This window comes from Patiria miniata, unplaced genomic scaffold (genome assembly GCF_015706575.1).
Source record: "Patiria miniata isolate m_02_andy unplaced genomic scaffold, ASM1570657v1 HiC_scaffold_9, whole genome shotgun sequence".
NCBI classification, from domain to species: domain Eukaryota; kingdom Metazoa; phylum Echinodermata; class Asteroidea; order Valvatida; family Asterinidae; genus Patiria; species Patiria miniata.
This window is the reverse complement of record NW_024037076.1, coordinates 23041853-23061632: the sequence shown is the minus strand read 5'-3', so window position 1 is coordinate 23061632 and position 19780 is coordinate 23041853. Positions and strand designations below refer to the sequence as shown.

General features: G+C 39.5%; 1 protein-coding gene across 2 annotated transcripts in view; it reads left to right on the top strand.

Moving 5' to 3' along the window:
• LOC119720531 (fibroblast growth factor receptor-like) overlaps positions 1 to 19780 on the top strand; it is a 47897-nt gene that overhangs the window by 23597 nt on the left and 4520 nt on the right. Inside the window, exons 3-15 of one of the 2 annotated variants that reach the window (XM_038190232.1) lie at positions 716 to 912; positions 5222 to 5356; positions 5713 to 5865; positions 7101 to 7388; positions 7821 to 8062; positions 8458 to 8584; positions 9354 to 9538; positions 13250 to 13348; positions 17191 to 17332; positions 17776 to 17990; positions 18446 to 18573; positions 19089 to 19204; positions 19558 to 19668. In XM_038190232.1, the coding sequence (XP_038046160.1) occupies positions 801 to 912; positions 5222 to 5356; positions 5713 to 5865; positions 7101 to 7388; positions 7821 to 8062; positions 8458 to 8584; positions 9354 to 9538; positions 13250 to 13348; positions 17191 to 17332; positions 17776 to 17990; positions 18446 to 18573; positions 19089 to 19204; positions 19558 to 19668 (2053 nt within the window). In that variant the 5' untranslated portion in view covers positions 716 to 800. The remainder of the gene's footprint in view (positions 1 to 715; positions 913 to 5221; positions 5357 to 5712; positions 5866 to 7100; positions 7389 to 7820; positions 8063 to 8457; positions 8585 to 9353; positions 9539 to 13249; positions 13349 to 17190; positions 17333 to 17775; positions 17991 to 18445; positions 18574 to 19088; positions 19205 to 19557; positions 19669 to 19780) is intronic. The other variant, XM_038190233.1, reaches the window with a different exon arrangement.

The following is a 19780-nucleotide window of genomic DNA, read 5'->3' as shown; positions in this document are numbered from 1 at the left end:
TTGAGCCTTTCTATTCCTGTACTGATAACCAACCCATGAAGGAGATTATCATCATCTCTGTCACCTCCTGTCTCAACTTTTTAATAGCATCCTGGAGTGAGAGCTCGTTAAGATAAGACGTGGCAGAGATGATGCCCAGAGATGTCGTACAAGATGTTAGCTATGGAGTGTGAGCAAAAGATTGTTTGACAGTTTGACAGGCATCGTTCGTTCTGTTGTGCTGGGTTTTGTTTATTAATACCTAAGTGTTATCATGCTCATGCTGCATTTTTCTAGGAAGTCCCCCACTATCTTGGTCACTATTTCTGTATATTATTTTTTTTGTTTTTTTGTGAAGTGCCATTTATGAAAGTGTCACAGCTGAGTGAGTAGAATTCCTACAAAAAGGTTGTTTGTGACTAACCTGAGATCTACACCATCCACATTGAGAAGGTTGAGCGAAGGAGAATCATGTAACTTAAAAAAACCCAATAAAAGTTCAAATAAAATGCACAAACACACAAAACACACAGACACACAAAACACATTAGACACCGAAAACACACCGACACACAAAACTGTGAGATCACAACATTTCAAGGTCTTTCTGCTATGGAATTTCTGCGCAAATAACTTGTGAAATAAATTTATCAAAGAGAAACAAGTTGCTGCAAACTCATATTGTGCATATTTTTGTAACCTTTTATGTGTTTTTGGTGTATTTTTTATTCTACAGGACAATCTAGGCAGTCGTAAAGCCATCAAGTCTACCTGCAGTTCTTCATAATCTTCCTGTATTCTCAATGCGGTGATTGGCCAAGATGGATTCTAGAGGGCGGTATAGTCTGCGGAGATCAATCCACAGTCTTCTTATATTGTGCCTGTTCAGCTTGAGATTGACGTTAGCAGAAGCGGCCGTTACCTCCGCACAAGGTTGGTTAACATTTGTATCAAAACAAGATTTCCAGCCTCAAAGACTTTGAAGTTGAAGTTTAGATTAAAGATGCATACCCTGTGCTTCTCAAAAAATTGATTTTTTTTTTCCTTCACCTAACAGATTTTAAATTTGTATGATTTTTTTTAAGTAAAAAAATCTTTAGATTCCAATTTTGGGCATCTGCAACCTCTGATTTTTTTTTATTTAATAAAATTTTAAATAATTTTGCGCACAAATAAACCCAGACTGCGAGAGCCGAATTATTGTCTGGCAGCCAATAACTGTTATATTTCTTGGAAAATAGCAATTGAAAAAAAGAAATCTATTTTGGGGTTAAACTCGAGAATAGCTCGGAGAATGCATCTTTAAGCCTACCTCCTTTAATTAAACTGATCCATGTAGCCCCTCCCACTGCCCACATGTGCATATATACGGTACATGTGCGCCTTTCCAATACATCACTGCATTTTCCATCATTGGGCATATTACACAAGTCAATACATGTTGGAGTTTGGTCAAACATGGTCGCACAATTATGGCTGTGATTGGTCGAAATATCATGGGTGGGCCTTAATTGATTGGTCTTTTGCTGGTGAGCTGCCTGAATCTTCCAAAATCTGACAATGTAGCATTTATTTTCACTGAACAAAATTTTACATGAACCTTCATGTGAAGTTTGAGGCCATTTCGAAATGGGCTTCCAGAGCTATGGCTACGTCTGTTGTTAGCATGTGCCCATGTACATGTAGTTGTAATGGGCAAAGACCTAGCCAGTAGCTCTATACATGAGATTCGGATTTGGCTTTTGAGCAACGGGCTGTCAAATACATACATGCACTTTAAAACCAGGTGTGGAATGTTGGGAGATTTGGAGATGTTAAGGTTAATTAAAGTTCTCAGAATTAAATCTGAATAAAACATTATCGTTTGACATCTGGAGCTTTATAAAAAAAAAACCAATTAAAGAAGCTCAGATGCTTGACTGAATAAAGTTAACCTCTTTTCCCTGTGTGACAAATATTTAACCATGACAGAGCTGGTGTAAGATGATACTCCTTGCACTTCGTTTAAAATAAGCAAGTTCATCAGTCATCCGTTTTAATCTTTCAAACTTGAGATTATCTTCCATTTCTGAGAAACCAATGTCCTTGAAGATAGGAAGGGGATGTGTTTTGCGTCATTGCTCGGCTTCAATTTGAGGCTTTCTAAAGATTAGAGAGGTATGAGTCTGTTGAAAGTGTTAGAAGAACGATTGGAGCATCTGTTGGCAGTCCGAGTGTCCAGAGTTGAAGTATTCATCCCCTGGCTAGGTAGAAGTCAAGATTTGAGAACGTGACTCCAACACTAGCTGTGGTATTCATACTGGTACTCAAGTTGCCTGTTATCAAGTTAGCAGACTCATGTGACATGTCACGTGACATGTCATTGACTCTGTTAAAAGATTGTTGTGGTGAGGTAGGAGGAGTTTTTTTTAAATTTTGTATTTTATTTTTTCATCCTAGCCTGATTTTCTGTCATGGTATCAGGCTTTGATTATTTAGACATTCCCTTTCCTCGTAAGAGTCCAAGGCTAAAAAGCTAAGAATGACAAGACCAGGCATCTCTGCTTAAGAGCAAGCAGCTGTTGATACAGAGAGCAGTGATGAAGTCAGGAGGTTGTGGAGTGATTGGTTAGCATCTTGAAGGAGCTAAGATAACCTTCACCTTCTCAATTTTTCTCCTGGCACTGTTCTCATCATCATCATCATCTGGTTGTCACTCTTCACGATGAGAGGATAGCACGTCTCAAGATGATAGAAAGATTGCCCAGTGCAGTTTTCATTTGCACAAGGCTGAATGTCTATTGTATAATTGCATGCCTCCACTAGACAGATTGAGTGGTCTACTGGGAGAGTCCTTCTCATTCCCTTAGGAGTTGAACTATGAGGGTTTGATTTGATTGAGCAACATTTCAGTTGATTCCAGTGATATCTGGAATAAATTGTGACTTTTTGAAGAGAGGTTACACGTTAACATAAAAGCTATCCGTGGATTACTCTGTTTTATTCCAAAAGATTGTCACTTCAACTTTCAATCGTTCCCACGCTACAGTCTCCTCTATTAGCTTACGAGTTCCTATGGATATTTGTTCAACCTTTGAAACGGCATTCAGTGTCTTTTTGTGCCGTTTTTTTTGTGTATAACTCATACAAATTTTAATGGAGTTGCACTTTCCCAGAAATTTTAGGCCATATTTCACGTCAAACTTTAGAGCAACGGTTTAAAAAATGAAAATTGGTGAGTCACTGCAAGGTGCGTGTGCACTATGGTGGACAATGAAAGGCGGCTGAATGGTAGTGGAGGGGTACCGGTATGGTTGGTAAGAGGTTTTGTACTCTATGGCTTCTCATGCAGGACACCCCCAGGCTATACAAAATAAAATTATGTTATGTGGGCCAACTGACTTCAAAATTTATACTCCTTTGAAATGGTTTTAAGGAGATCAATGCTGATACAAAGAAACATAGAAATACAATAGTTGAAAGTTTTTGTCGAGTCATATCAAGTTTTTCTAAATTCGTCCAATGCTAATGATGGAACAAGTCTGGTTGTTTTTTTGCTTGCTCTTTGTGAATCCCATATTGGAGTACATGTGAGACAGGGCTGCGATACCCTCTTGTGTAATCAATGTGTACCAGTATTTTGTATGTTTATAAAGTATTCAGTAAGAAACTGCTCATTTTAATTCATAATGTCCTTTGAATCTTGAAAACGAGTTGTTTAATACAATGAATTGGAATACCCTCATTAAAAAAATTATTCATTTCCATTTTTTTGCACTACGTGACCAAACTTTACAGTCCAACCTCGCATCTATCCAACCCTGCAAATAAAATGAAACATTGGGAAATGATTGACGGCTTTTGATAGACTTGGCCGTCAGTAAACAATTTTTTTAATGGTTGAGTGGTTGAGAGCAAAAAGGAGGCACGATAAAGGGGACTAGAGAAAAGAGAAAAGGGATGCGTGAGAAGGGAGCGGGTGAGTTTAGTGGTCCTGTACCGAGGTCAAGGCTTCTCATTGGTTAATTGGAAAACACACCGAGCCTCGGAGCTGGGCATAAGCTGCCGACTAGGGGACTGCCATCAATTGTCTATTGTTTCCTAGTCACCCAGGGCCATATTTAGCAGCAGACTTATTGAATAGTTAAATTGGCATGATGGAATATGATATTACTTGGCCGCATTCGAGGTTAGGGTGTTTTTGTGCGGACAATATGAGGAAAAGAGAGCTTTGAATTATTCGCTACAAATGCAAGATACTGTCAGAGTCTGATTGTCTGGGTTTTGGGTTTTTGCCAAATGTGAAATCCTATAGAAATTTGAGTCGTATTTGTTTGGATGATACAAGTTGTTCCCATGGTGTACCAAAGTGAGGTGATTTGAACACAAGGTGTGAGGGGCATTGTGCTTTTCACAACTCACAAAGGTTTTTGTTATCACTGGAGTTGAATCGTCATTGTGCTGAATCGAAAATTGTAATATCGTTGCCGATTCAGCTGACAGTGTCTTTTATCCGTTGATGTATGAGGTCCTGTGTGGAGGTCCGGGGTGTTGATTAGAGAGAAAGAAAATTGTTAAGCATCAATAGTGTTTTGCAGGTTGAAAACAGAAATGGCCTTAAGCCTACTTATCCAAAAAGTGCAACGTGTAGTCAAAATGGGGCTGCAGTTTAGACAACATAGGCAACATCACCTGTTTTGAAAACAATATTTTTATGTGGGCTTGGCCACATTCATGCATTCTGCCTTTGTATGTTTGTGTGCAAATTCATTCACCATGTATAGTTTTTATGCATCGTTACATTTACAATAGATGAATCTTTAACATGTTTGCAGCATTTCATCTACATTGTAATACATGTAGTGTGTTAAAAATTCTTAGATTATATCAGAAACTTATTTTAGTATGCCTATTAAAACATGTAATGTCCCACAAATTTGAAATAGAGTTAAGGCTACTGTTAACTATTAGTGTGTCTGTATTACCAAAAGTGTGCCGCGTGTTTTAATTATGTCTGTGTACATGTACATCTGGAAGGAATTGTCATTGATTTAGAGTAAAGGATTGATGTTGTACATGTAGTACGGCTTTACTGGACATCATTAGGACCGTTCATTATAACCCTATCAGTATGAGACCGGACCGGGTAACATGACAGGCACTTCACTTTGAACATCTGTGGAGATGCACACATGTTGAAATAATACTGACAACTTAACAACTGTGTCCAATTTTTCCCCTCTTTGACTGGTTCCTGCCACAGATATAGTCCCATCTAGAAGCAGCCCACGAAACCTCAGACTGACCCCAACCAAGTTAACAACAGTGACCCTGAAATGGGACGCTCCACTCAATGGAGGGGTGTACAACTATGATGTTAACTACTGGAGGGGGCAAGGTGAGAACAGACTGTGTTTGTTACAATTTGGCGGGATACAATAGTGTTGCAGACTCCTTTTGTGTCAATATATTTATGTGGAAAAGTTTATCTCAGCATGATATTTTATTATTTTGTTCAGTTATATTGTTGAATTTTTCACTAAAGGTACATGTTTGTTTATGTTGTGATCTGAGCAAATAGAAAAGCATAGAAGATGAAGGTCTACACAAATTGTGTTTCTCAAAATGAGCAGAAAAAGGTGGAGACCCACAGACAAAGGTGGAGACCCACAGACAAAGGGGGAGACCCACAGAAAAAGGGGAGACCCACTGTGGCTTTGCTCTTACATTTTTTCCTGCTTTTGCCTAATCCAGATCAGTCACAGGTTCGGACCAAAAACGTGTCAAACTCCACGTCGTGTGATGTGGGTGATCTACAAATCCGCGTCAACTACACGTTTTCTGTCAGTATCAGTGGGAGTCCTGAACTCGTCACAAACGAAGTCACAGGATCTGGAATCTCGCCAAGTTAGTACATGTATTTTTCGAGTTGTGGTGTTTTTTGATGTTCCTTCTATTATTAAAGACCCCCATACATTGTCAATCACAATTTCCCCCTCATCAAGCATAACCGCAAATTTGCAGAACTTCCCCCCATACCCACATCAACCTACTGCCCAGTCCCCTTCCATACTGTATCATGAACACACAAATAGTGCACACCCATCCACACCCATTTCCAAGTCCCCCTCCACATGCTTATCCAATCATCCATTACAACCCCACCAACCCCCCCCCCCCCCTCCCCCTACCCCGACTTACACACATTCACACATTCTTGTCCGTAGTTGTGGGGACTACACATGAGTTGTCCAATGTACCATGGGGACCGAAGACGCTGTGGGGACAGCAGAAAGTCCCCATAACTCGGTCCTTATTTGCCTAACAACACACAACTCCTCCATAACGTGGTAACAGCCCACCCATTACTCCCCCCCCCCCTTGCACACTACCCACACCATCACCAAACCTCCCCATGCATACACACACCCGTTACACCTGTCCCCGGACTGCACACCCGTTCACACCCATCAGCAAGCCCCCTCCCCATACCCACAGTCAGCACCCTTTCCCCCATCCAACCCTCCGTACTCCTCACCTAACTTAAGCCCAGGTGTTACAACACTCATCTCTACCATGACCCCACTGGATAGCACTGCACCTGTTTCACGCTCTGTTTCTTAATCTGTCTCCCCAACAACAAGTGATTGACCAGACACCCTACGTAAGTCTGGTCTCTCAACTCCCTCATGGGCTGTTACCTGGATTACAGAGGTGACAACTGGCACCAGGGGACTTGACTTTGTTGTATGTCAAAACTATTCAGGAAACCAAGCTGGATAATTGAGATACACACAGTCAAGAATTAAGATGTTTGGTTTGAAGTGGACTTGGAAAGAATATGAAAAATGAAGTCTTGCCTGCTACGCGGGGAGGCGTCGCCTGCTTCGTGGTCAAGCACCTGCTTCACGGTCAAGTGCCCACTGATTATATCAGCCCACTGTAGTACATGTTTGTCATTTTGTTTTTTTTGTCCCAAGGTGTCAAAGCAAATCAGGGCATTAGTTTTTGGGGCGGGGTTGATGCGATATTTATGAAGAATCCTTCACTGAAGTATCTTTGTTTTCACTTCTCAGACCAAAATTGGATCTTGTTGGATTCAGCTGAGTTAGGGCTCTCTCTTTTTTTTTTGTACTTCTCAGGGCCACCAACAATCAATAAGGATGGCCGTATGATCACAGAACTGAAGAAAGTGGAAACAGAAAATGCCAAGTTTCGGTGCTCTGTTGACGCTTACCCTAAACCTAACATTACCTGGTGGAGAGGTAACGTCCGTCTTGAGACGGGGGACGACAGAGAGGTCAAACGGGCCACTATGACCATCAACGACGTCGTGGTAGAAGACAGCGGTGTCTACAGCTGCTATGTAACCAATGATTACGGAGAACTCAGGGTCAATTTCACATTGGAGGTCGACCCGGACGATTCCGGTGAGTTATGAGAAAGTCTTATTGTAAGGATAGATTTGGTTACATAAATGCCAATGGTTGGTGAAGAAGACAGCTTTTCTTAGAGCCTTCTTGTATGTCTTGAATTTGCCAAAATTCAGTTTTGCATTGGCCCATTTATTTATTTATTTTTGTGGTGTAACAAAATCGAGATCAAGACATAAATCTGAATTGTCAAATGATGGTGGTTGAGATCCGCAGACTTCAGTAATCCATCGAAATACAGCAAAAGAAGGTGTGGGATCTTGGCAGATTTGATGTACTGAGAAATAGAGAATGTCCAAAAATCAAAGTTGTTTTGAGATAAGGTAAAGTTATTTTGTCATCTTGTCAGACATCAATAATGGTCAATCTACAAGTATATCAAGTCTTTTTTTTATGTCATTTCTCTTGTTTTTTCTCCACAAACCACAGAGGTCTATTTTTCATCCAATTCCGAATCTTCCTACGGCGCGATTGAATCAACGGTTTCAGATCTGGAGCCCATGGCGCCCGAGTTCAACAAGGACAAGTACAGGTTTCATGACAACATGCTGAAGGTGGCCGGCGAGAGGCTCACATTGAAGTGCCCTTACAGAGCCAATCCACGACCAACGGTGGTCTGGACCAAGAATGACAAACTGAATTGGGAGCAGCAGAGTAATTTCAGAGATAGGGTTAGTTCTTAGATCATTCGCATCTCTCTGCCTCATACAGTGTAGTCAATCTGTGAATCTGCAGTTATAAAATTGAACAAAGAATTTGACTGAAACTGTTTGGAACCTATGACCTACAGATTGCCGTACAGGTGTTCTACCGACTGAGCTATCCATTCCAATGTTGGGGTTTTGTGAAGTGCTTGAAAAGTTCATCTTGCCTTGCTCAAACTTGATGTAAAAGTGACAGTTTGTGACGTCATGTGCAGCGTGTATTTGCTCTGTGAATATGCTAAATTTGAACTCCAGCAAATTTTGCTTGGAATGTTTTGTGATATCGAATTCGCTTTGCCATCCCATACAGTATTACCCAGCCTTAAGTAATGATGATCAACTCTTGATTTTGTTTTGTGCAGGTGACAATTAACGATTTCAAACTGATCATTGAGAGACTCATGCCATCCGTTGACCAAGCCAAGTATACGTGTATCGTCACCAATGAGCTTGGTTCTATTGAACACACAACCATTATTGATATCACAGGTAAGAATGTACTCTATTGTCACTTGAAGATGTCGCAAACAAGTGACAAAGCTTCGTAAAACTGAGTAGTGTTATTCGTGCGCAACGTTCCATAATGTCATATGATAAGCAGAGATAAAGGATTGTCATTGGGATCTGTCTGCGTTAGTGCAATGAACATACAGTCAAATCTGGATAAGTCAAACCTCAAGGGAATAGATACAAAATTTGAGTTATCCGAAGTTTGAGTTAAGCAAAGTTCCCAATTTTTCTATGACCACGTACGTCTGCATGTACACGCATGGCTTTCACCGTAATTCCTATGCCTGGCTATGAAATGGACATGTTATCTGGCGCACTTTCCTTATTTTTATTGATTTTAATGATGTATTTTTTCCATCACAAATCATCATTTTGCTCAGATTTTATATTTTTCTTACCTTAAAGTGTCTGCTCCATGGATACATATAAAAAACTCAACTTCGTGTAGCAAATCGTTAGTTCATGTCGTTTGTTGATGTCTAGTCTAGTGTAGCGATTGCGTGACCCATCGCAGCATGTTCAGGGTTTTCTGATGAAGCTATTCTGGCCTCAAGATGAACCGAGTTTTGAGTTATCCAAGTTTGACTTATCGCAATTTCACTGTACTCCATGATTTGTTAACGGAATTACAATAAATAGGCTGGGCACTTTTAAGCAATCTAATGACCAAAGCCTGAACTCAAAATGTCTTCGTTTAGATTTAGATTCCCTACTTGTTACTCATGAGTTTGAGTTTTCTGTTTTGCAGAGAGGATAGCCACTCGTCCAATCATATCCCAAATTGACGACCAGGAGGTGGTTGTTGGGAGCAACGTTTCCTTTGAGTGCAAAATCGTCAGCGACGCAACCCCGCATATTGTGTGGTTGAAAATGGAGAAGCCGGGCAACGTTTCCCAACTGCAAACCATGACAGACAGGCTAGACTTGATTGTTGTAAGTACTTGTGTTTAACTTGTCTTTAGCTATCCTCATCATTGAAAATAAGAATCAGTTTTAATGTTTTGATCATCTGCTACTGTTCCTTTATTTGAATGACATGGAACACAGTAGAATTGTTTTGTATAGCAGAAAAACTCATCTGCTGTAGAATGGCACTGGAGTTTTTGCTGGGCCCAGAGGACCTGACTTTGTCCTCTTACTGACAGCCACTGAGTATTAGTAATGCCCTAAATTGCCTAAAGCGGAGGACAACCAAATGCCTTTGTGCCAGTTGATTTGAATAGCTTGTGACTTGAGACTGGATGACTAATGATGACTTGTGATGACTTGTGATGCATACAACTCTGAACACAAGGTGTCTTCATTTGCAGACCCAAGAAAAAGAGACCTGACATTCTTATTTTTAAGTAATCTTTCACTTTTCACTTTTTTTTCCGACAGGTGAACGTTTAAGACAATTTTGGTGCATAATTATTCATAGGTTTAAAAAAAATTGCAGTCAAATGTAAAAGCACGACTAACTTGCATGAGTTTAATTTGCATGTTTGGCATGTTATCAGTTTAAAATTTTAACTGTTGATAAGTTCAACTCAGATAGGTCAGTTCTTGAAAACATAACATAACAGAAGAACAGATATTCTTCACTTTGTTTTTCTTAAATATTTTATTTCTAGGTCTGTCTTTGATTTTTGTTGCCTTAGTCAACTCTGTGTCAGTTCAATCTTCATCAATGAATTTCAGTGATTCTGAACCAGTGTTACAGAGAACAGTTGGCATACAGGTAGCACATTAGAATTTTAGTCTAAAGCCGACAAGAATTTACCATTTGTCACAAAGGGTGCATGGCAGTTTACATTATTTTAAAGATTGTGGTATAGGATAGTTTATAACAGCTTAGCCACACATTCTGTATCTTGATTGGCCGAGAGCGAGTCACATGGCACTGCTATTTTTGTTATCTTTCCGTGCATGGCCAAAAGTACTATGCCCGAAGCAACCAAAGTACTATTCCCGGAGTAACCAAAGTACTATGCCCGTAGCAACCAATGTACTATTCCCGGAGTAACCAAAGTACTATGCCCGTAGCAACCAAAGTACTATGCCCGTAGCAACCAAAGTACTATTCCCGGAGTAACCAAAGTACTTTGCCCGTAGCAACCAAAGTACTATTTCCAGAGTAACCAAAGTACTATTCCCGGAGTAACCAAAGAACTATTCCCGGAGTAACCAAAGTACTATGCCCGTAGCAACCAAAGTACTATTCCCGGAGTAACCAAAGTACTAGAAGCATAACAACCGTTTTTTTTTGTTATGGTGCAAATGCATACAGTGTGCACGTTGTGCGTACTGTTCCCGCTACAGAGCTGGGTTCAAACCTTTCCGTGAAGGTTTTTTTTTAGGACAGTGCAATTCAATTTTCAACTAATTTCGTATTCAAACAGAATCACATTTTAATTTATTTAGATTAAATTAATCAGTTATCGCTTACAATCAAGCAGAATCTGTGGGAGAGGTGTTATAGAACAAATATTGACTGCTGCATTTGTGGTGTAGTAAAACTAGCCTCCCTCGGTGATCCACGGAGCATTCGACTCGGAAAAAATAGAGTGCTTCATGGATCACCTCGAGAGACTCAAGGAGGCTCGTTTTACCTCACCTTCCGAAGCAGTCTGTTTTTATATAACAGTCACTTATTGCAGCACTGCATGCAACCGTTTACATCATCCAAAACTGTTTATTTTGTTACATCGTTCGACACCTTTTACATGTTTACATCGTTCAACACTTGTGACTCAGCCTAGCTCTCTTGCTGTAAAAAAAAATGACTTGTTTAAACCTCAGCCCAACTTCTCAAACATTTTTTTTACTGATCAAATATTTTGATTTGATCAATTTATTAATTCAGGCATTTATTTATCAAGATAAGCACATTTCCCCTTATACACAGTGCCATCACTGAGCACTTGCCCTCAAATTGAATTATGTTCGAGTTTATAAGTAGGAATTAAACGTTTTTTTCAAATATTTTTTTTTAAATCAGTGCCACATCACACATTTCAAAGAGACTCGTTTGTTACCCCTGCATGTTTGCATGCACACATGCACTGACATGTAAATAAAATGAACAAAAAGCATGACGGACAGTTTCTTTAATTCAAACCTTCTAGTCAAATTTCTTTCCAAAATGATTTGACTCATATGTGTTTTAAACGATTGCTTCAATAGCCATCCCCCGAGGAGATTATCAATGAAATTATAGACGTTTTTGAAGTAAGTTCTATCCGTTATACGTGTACATCTAAAACTGTGGCCAGCATGTTTCTGTAAAGCACTATCTTGACGTCAGTGGCTATGCCATATTCGATCCTTTTATATCTGTTCAGGTGTTTGAGGGATATTTCATTAATTTCTGTCATCTTTAATTAAAGTGGCCTCTGACCAGCGCCCCTTGAACAAAGACATTGACAAAGTGGGGAACCGCCAACATACATGTAGGGCTTGATAGCTCAGTTGGTAGAGCACAGGAACAGCAATCAGGAGGTCGCAGGTTCAAACCCCATGTTAGTCAATTTCTTTGTTCAACTTCAAAATTTAATCTTTAAAAGTGATTTATTTTATGAATTTTCCTTAATATCATTTTTTTCAACTTGCCCTTTTTGTACTTCACTTGCCAGGCTTAAAGTTTGCACGAATCGTTCACTTCTTTTTTTTATCAGTAAATTGTATTTTATGGAAAATCTTTTCACTATTGTGGTGATGACATGTACATGTACAGTACGTGGTTCAGTGTTTTTTTCTTTTTTTCTTCAAATTCTTTGTGTATTAGCTATTGCACTTCAATTTTTTTTTTAATTTCAACCTTGAAATTATATGAGTTGTCAATGTGTTGCAATGGTGAGGCAATGTAAAATGATGTTTTCAAACTTTATTGGTGTTAATATAACGCAGGATCTGCAGATGCTTTTGGTGTTAGCAGTTTACATCGCAATGTTTTAAAAACAAATTCAGGGTGTCATTTTTGGTTAATAGGGATTTTTGGTGGATGTCTTGGCAGCGTGAAAATTGTGAACAGTTGAGGTGCCAGCAATTTCAGCTGTTGATACAAGATGGTTTCATATTATCTCAGCATTTACAATTCTTTTAAAATATGTTAGGACCTTATAACCCCTAGGTACTCCAATTTTGGATATATTTTTTGAGAATAAACCACAAAATGAAACAAGAGGATACCTTGAACAGAGCAGCAAAAATATTTGACTGATCTCGGAGTGCTTACAAAGAATATTGTGATATTATTAATGCTGTTTGAAAGCTAACCCCATTTTGACAGGTGGACGAGTGCATCTGCTTCACCTGCATGAGTGTGTGTTAATTGCAAGTACATGGTTTTGGTTCCCAAAGTTTCAAATACAACTAGGAAAACAAGCTGTAAGTATAATAAAACATGTTGAGAATTTGAAGCAGAATGTTCTGTGGTTACCCAAAGAAAGTTGTGAAGATTTAGGACTGGTGACAAGAATTGTTGAGATTCATGCTGTCTTTTTGCTTGAAAGGCTTTCAGCTGGAACAGGAGGGGCATGATTTACCAATATTGCATATCTGCTTCCACTTCTCAACTATTTATAATCCATCCATTTGAATGAATTTGCATGTTAAATACTAACCGTGATGTTTATTTCCATTGCATGTTCCTTGTCATTATAGGAGAAATGGACGCAGGAATTGTCTAAGAGTTGTTCTGAAGTCATGATGGAATATCTGTCAAATTTCACCCAGCATTGGCAGTGCATAAGTAACGATGAGGTATAGACACGGATCCCACATTGGCCCCTCCCCTAATCAAAACCTTGGGTTCTGATTGGATGGAGGCTGGTCACGTGGTCAGGTGGTGGGCGGGTTTTGGTTTGAGGGTGTGGTTCTACAAATATTGTGTATGCAATGGTTTCTCTTAACAATTGGGCAGCAGGAATGAGATTGTAAAATCCTCATGTGTTGTGGTTATGGCTATTTTTGCCCAATTTGGAGGCAACTTCTGAAAGAGAGAAAAATCATCCGATCACAGCTAGGGGATAATGTGAGAATAAATCTATTAAAAAAAAGTGGAAATGAAAAAAGCAGAAAAATATTGCATTCAAAATGGTGAATGGTTCAGGTGCCCCTTATAATTTAAGGAAAAAAAGTGTTTTCAAAACGAACAATATTTGCGTCTCTGACAAGACATGTTGCGGAAAAAAAATATTCACTTAAAAAAAAAAATTGATGAGTAAAATGTTCAGTTAAAAAAAAAAAGTGCTGATGAGTAACTTAAGGATTGTGCTGAGTATGAGATCTGTACTTGTGGTGTACATAGTGGTTCCAGCAACCCAATTCAAAAAGTTGAAACTTGTTGCATACACAATGTTCATGTTTTTCATGTCACAAAAGTGAGACCTTCACCAATGCATGCTTTGCTTTTCATTTGTCCCTTCCCTGCATGGTTTCTACGCATTCAGCGTCAGCGTTGTAGTTGTGTACTTTCTCGTGAGTACACATACCAAAAGTGTTTGACACTGGAGTTGTGGTCGAATATTTTCTCACAAGTATAGAACTGGTAAAACAAAAACGGGTGTGCAAATCTCAGCATCACAACTTCAGGTTTGTAGTGTAAAAAAGTCTGTGTCTGAGTAAAAAAAAATAACAACTCATATCTGGGTTTTCTAATCATTGACTGTTGATGAGTACAGTCTCAAAAGTATGATAACAAAACGAGTAGTACCGAGAACTACAACACTGGCAAGCTTATTTCACTCTTAATCACTACTGATCTTTTGCATACATTCTTGCTCGGCTAGACCTGTGCGGCAAATAGCTAATTTGGGTGCTGCCGTGCTGAATTTAGCCAACCCTAGTTCAGCTAATGGCAATACATCTTTACAGCCTCAGCCTGTAAGGTCTGTAGAGTTCAGGAGGTCGAGAAATTCAGCTCAATTTTTTTGGGCTATTTCTCTAATTTCTGCTGCACTACTAATCTTTTCATCTTTTATCATTCACACATAAGGCATTTTTTTTGCGGACAACTTCTAATGACATTCATTTCCTTTCAACCTAACAAAAATCAAAACCGAATTGGAATTTGTTTTCACATTTTTAGTTCAATTAATGTTTGTTTTTGTCGCACCAAAACAATCAATTTTTTAAAGCTCAGGGGCTTTTTGGGATTTACTCATTCAAATTTCAGCTCACTATAAACCATAAATATATCAAAATCACTGTTTCATCTTTCTGATTCAGTTCGTGATTTTTGAATAAGAATCTAACAATACATTTTGAAATTGTTTTAAAGAATTATTAAACTTATTCTAAAAAAATAATAAATAAATAAAAGAATCGCTGAAAGCAGGTTTTTGAAATGTTCCAAAATATTTTTCATTTATCATCAGGAAATGCCTAACAGGACTAACAAGATTAAGTGAATGATTCATTTGAAATTAATTGATATTAAAACCTTTCCAATATTAATCCACACAACTAAATCAACTATTAACAATAAATTATTTAACAATGAATTTTGAGTCATTGGAGCCCATCTTTCACTGGACCGGTATTTATTTCGCAGCCTTTTTCTACCCAGCAGCACAGCAACATTTGTCTTGGTCACAACATGGGACTCATTGCAGCAGCATTTCAACTTCTTTCCAATCAAGCAAATTGTTTCAATCCCGACACGCAGCACATGTCTTGCTACATTTGAATTCTTTCACTTCGCAGGAAATACTGTCAAAGTGCCTCTTCTTGTACAAAAGAACTCTTAATTTGCTTTTTTCAAACACAAACTTACAAGTGCTGTGACACGAATGAATGAATGAATGAATGTATGTTCTGTCAATTTTTGCTGAAGTACATTTATGTTAAATTACAGTTGCTTTGTTCAAGCAGTGGCACTTTGTCAGGATCGACTCAGCTGGTTTCATCACAATTTTGAATCCATTTTTCTCTCTTGTTTAGCACAGCTTTTCATCTCCAGCATTCTACGTATTTATCCTGTTTGCTTTTGTTTTACTTTTGCCATTTCTTTTTGTACAACTTTCAAATGTCTTGTGTATATTGATCTGGTTGCGGTTCTTTATCAGCTTTTCCTCAATTTCTTATTTTATGCAATTGAAAAGGTTCTATGTCACATGTCCTTTTTAATCAGTTACTGCAGCATTTGCCCCTCTTCCTGTTCACTTTCAGCTGCAATTAGTCTGCCTTTTCTCTATCATTTTATGGATGAACCCGAGCATGTGATCGCTGTATACTGACAAGGCATTCGTTAATGGCCAAAGCATTGCGTTAGCTATTTTACACAGCATGACGGTTATCCTGGACAATAGCTAACACAATGCTTTCTCCATTAAAGGGGGCCTCCATTATAGTAGCGATAGCATGCCTGGATTGGTCAATTCTTTGGGTGTTTGTTAAAGTGGTATTCATTAATACAGTTTTTGTTAATTACTGATGACAATGCTACTTGCAGAGGGATTTACTGACCAGTTTACTATTGTTCCTGAAATCAACCCCCTACATGTACTTCTTTTCCTGCTCTTGTGTACACAGCCACAACCCGTTGTCTATCCCCGTAACCCATTATCTGACTAACATCGTTCCTTTTACTTTTACACATACCATTCGATTGGCAGCAATCCTCTAGCAATATTCAGGTTTCAGATCCAATAGTAACGATCGAGAAAGTACGTATAGAAACTCCATCAGCTTTTCCTTTTTGACTTCTTTGAAGAAAGTTCTGAAGCATGTAAAACAAGATAGCTTTTGTTATCACGTTGAACCTCCTCTACGCTGTTTGAGATTTTTTTCAGGACTTGCTAATTCTTGCAATCCTTTCAATCTGTCTTGTTGACATCTCTGACAGTCCTCTACAGTTGTTTGCATGTAGAAAATTTGGTTTCAGAAAAGAATGAATATGAAGTAGTATTACAGTAACAAAAGTCAAATTATTTCATTTCATGTCTTATATTTGGTCTATGATTCAGTATTCTGCAGTCAGCATAATTTGAAAATCCTATCATCTTCTTTGTGATAAACTTCCAAAGTTGTTTCCCTTCTTTCCATATCAATTTTCCACATCTTTGAACCAGTCTCTATCTTTTCTTTTCTTCTTGCATCCTTCACCTCTTTTTCCATTCACATTTTCCCCACCATCTGGGCCTCTATGAGTGAGCTATCTCGTCTTTTATTTTGCAGTGTAAATTCCTCCTTTTTTCTCACTATTTACTCTGGTATCACTTAATTATTTCATTTCTGATAAACCTGTGAAGGCTATACTTCTGGTGCATCCAACGGTATGGTTAGTGTTAGTTTTGGTGGGAAGGAACTAACTTTATTAATTGTCTCCAGATTATTGAAACTGGGGAGAACCTTTAAAAAAATTATTATTTTAACTTTGTAAAGGTTAAACAATATTTTGCACAAGTTAAAAAAATGGGGGGGGGGGGGGCTGAGAATGTTCTCAAGCAGATAGACAAAAAATCTGTGATCTGATTTTTATAGTTTCAAATGAAGTAGCATTCCAGGCAAGAGGAAAAAGAACAATTGAGTGCCGAGATTGTATTTCATGTAAGCTAGTTCTGAAAACTCTTTTCTCCTCCTCCCAATCCTTGCATTTACAGCACACGTCACAGAACTTGAAGGTCCAGACACAAACCTTGAAGATCTACAACGTCTCGTTTAAGGACTCGGGGCTGTACACATGCCTGGCCGGCAACTACCTTGGAATCACTAGAGCGAGTGCTACACTGTCTGTCATTGCAGGTCAGTCCTTCAACCTGATTCCCTTGCCTTCCTTAATCCTACAAAATCTACTAAAATCCACCAATTTGCTGGGGAAGCATTGACAAGGTCTTTTACTTCCATGGGGGGGGGGGGGTGCATCCCGAGGTATCCTGTAAAACCTCCAGGGAAACCTTGAGTTACCCCCTGTTCAATTTTGCTATCTTCCCTTATTCCTTGGGTTTCGTTAAGCATGAAATTTTCAGACTTTTGTCTGAAATCAGACTTTTTGAGTCTGAGAGACAGACACTATCAGTATAGAAAGAGATACACTTTTCAAACCTGTCTTCCAAATGTTCAGACTTTTTAATAAATTGACAATCTGATTTGTGTTTTTTTCTCCACTAGCTGCAACTTTGACATTTATAGTCTAAATACCATGATTGACATCATTAATTTTTTCTGTTAAAATTGGTTGTCTTCAGTTACCACCCATCCACCACCTACCTCGGCTCCAGTCGTCGCGATAGTTCGGCCGGGTCATTGGGACCAACAGAAGACCGTCATGGTGGTAGCCATCGTCTGTAGTTTCATTATCCTGATCCTCTTCTTCTTCATCTTCATCATGTGTTACAAGAGCAACCAGCGACACACCAGGAGTCCCATGAGGGTTGTGAACAAGACTCAACTCATACGGCAGGTACGTCCGACCAGGGTTGCTCATAACTCCATATGGCACAGCTATTTGTCCTCCGACTCCTGAATCACTGACTAATTGATTGACTAGTGGTGGATATATCGTGGGTGGGGAGGGGATCTAACCATCCCAGCCCCCCTCCCCCTCCCCTGCCCCAAAAAATTTAGGAAAATCAGGCAGAAAGAAAGTAGCGCATGTCAGCTTACATCCCCTGACAGCCCCCCCCCCCACACCCTAAGCTGGATATGTTCTAAGCCAAGACTTCCTGCTACAGTTGGACAAGGCAACCCTAGCCTTGTTCATGTCTTGACATGAGTTAAATGACTTTGTTTGCACATTTACATGAGTGCCGAAGGTGAACTGTTGTATTGTTGGTTTTATTTTTCTTGCTCTGAATTGCCACGAGAATTCTACATAACGAAGTAATGACATTTTGTGACTGTGTGCTTGTTTGACAGCTGTCGACAGAGTCGGGTCACTCTACAGCTCCTTTGGTCATCGGACGCTCACGTTTATCCTCGTCCCTCACTGTGGTGTCGGAGTATGAGGTTCCGTTGGATCCAGAATGGGAATTCCCACGTGACAGGTTAGTTATCCGTTTCTTGATTGCTGAATTGTATTCAGTAGACCCACCCATTAAGCCATGCCCACTAGTATTTTGGCCCATCGGCCATGATTAACATCCTTGCAGGTGCGCATGGTGTGGGCAGCTGGACATGCAGCTTTGTATAGGAGAGGCGCACGTGGTGTTGCCCATGTGCACAGTTTTCGGGCATCTTGATTGGTCTCTTGACCCCATCGAAGACGAAACTAGAGAGAAAGACTTGAGCACCATTGCTGATGTGTGCCTAGGCTTGGGTAGGAGAGGGCGGAGGGGAGGGGGGCAAAGCTGTGTTACTCTGTGAAGATGCTAATGGTTTGTACACGTTCAGATGAAAATCTGAATGTGAGCCTCGGGTAGTGTTTACTCTGCACCGTACTCTTGTATTTAGTAGTCTACTTGGTGCAGTTCACTGTTCTAGCTTGTGCTGACCGGAGACAATGGAACAAATTCAGGCTCCAGAAATCACTGGCAATAACACCCATCATCGTTTCTTGCAGGTTAACCCTGGGTAAGGCTCTGGGTGAGGGCGCATTTGGCAAGGTGGTGCTAGCTGAGGCTGTGGGTATCAGCAACAAGGAACAGACAACAATGGTGGCTGTCAAGATGCTTAAAGGTAGGTCTCGAATTGACCTTGGCTCCTTAGACATTTCTGTCAGGACCTTATGCTGATTCCTCCAAAATAAACAGTGGAGGATGCTGTGGCATAGTCTTTGTACTTGAACTTTGAAGGGCCATAAAAATCCCTTGTGATATAATAATGATGGGAACTAACTTCTGAGGTCAGGCAAAACCCTCTGGTGGAATTTGAAGGATCTAGGAAATTTAGGATAAGTAATATCCGGTATTCCTAGAAATATTTGAGGTTCTCCAAATCTCTGTTGTTATTCCGAGTCATTTCCTTAAATTTGACAATACAATCAGAAACGAATGACAGTGTTTCTTGTATTTGACACATGTAATTTTCAGGGAATGCTACAGACCGTGAGTTATCTGACCTTGTGTCAGAGCTTGAGATGATGAAGATGATTGGTAAACACACAAATATCATCAATCTGCTCGGATGCTCAACTCAAGATGGTGAGTTCAATCCCTTTAACTCCTAAAGTTGTAGTTTGAAATTGCTAAAGTTGAGTTCCAGTGATGTACCCGCTTCTACATCAGGTTATTCTTGTTTCTCGTTTGGATTTAA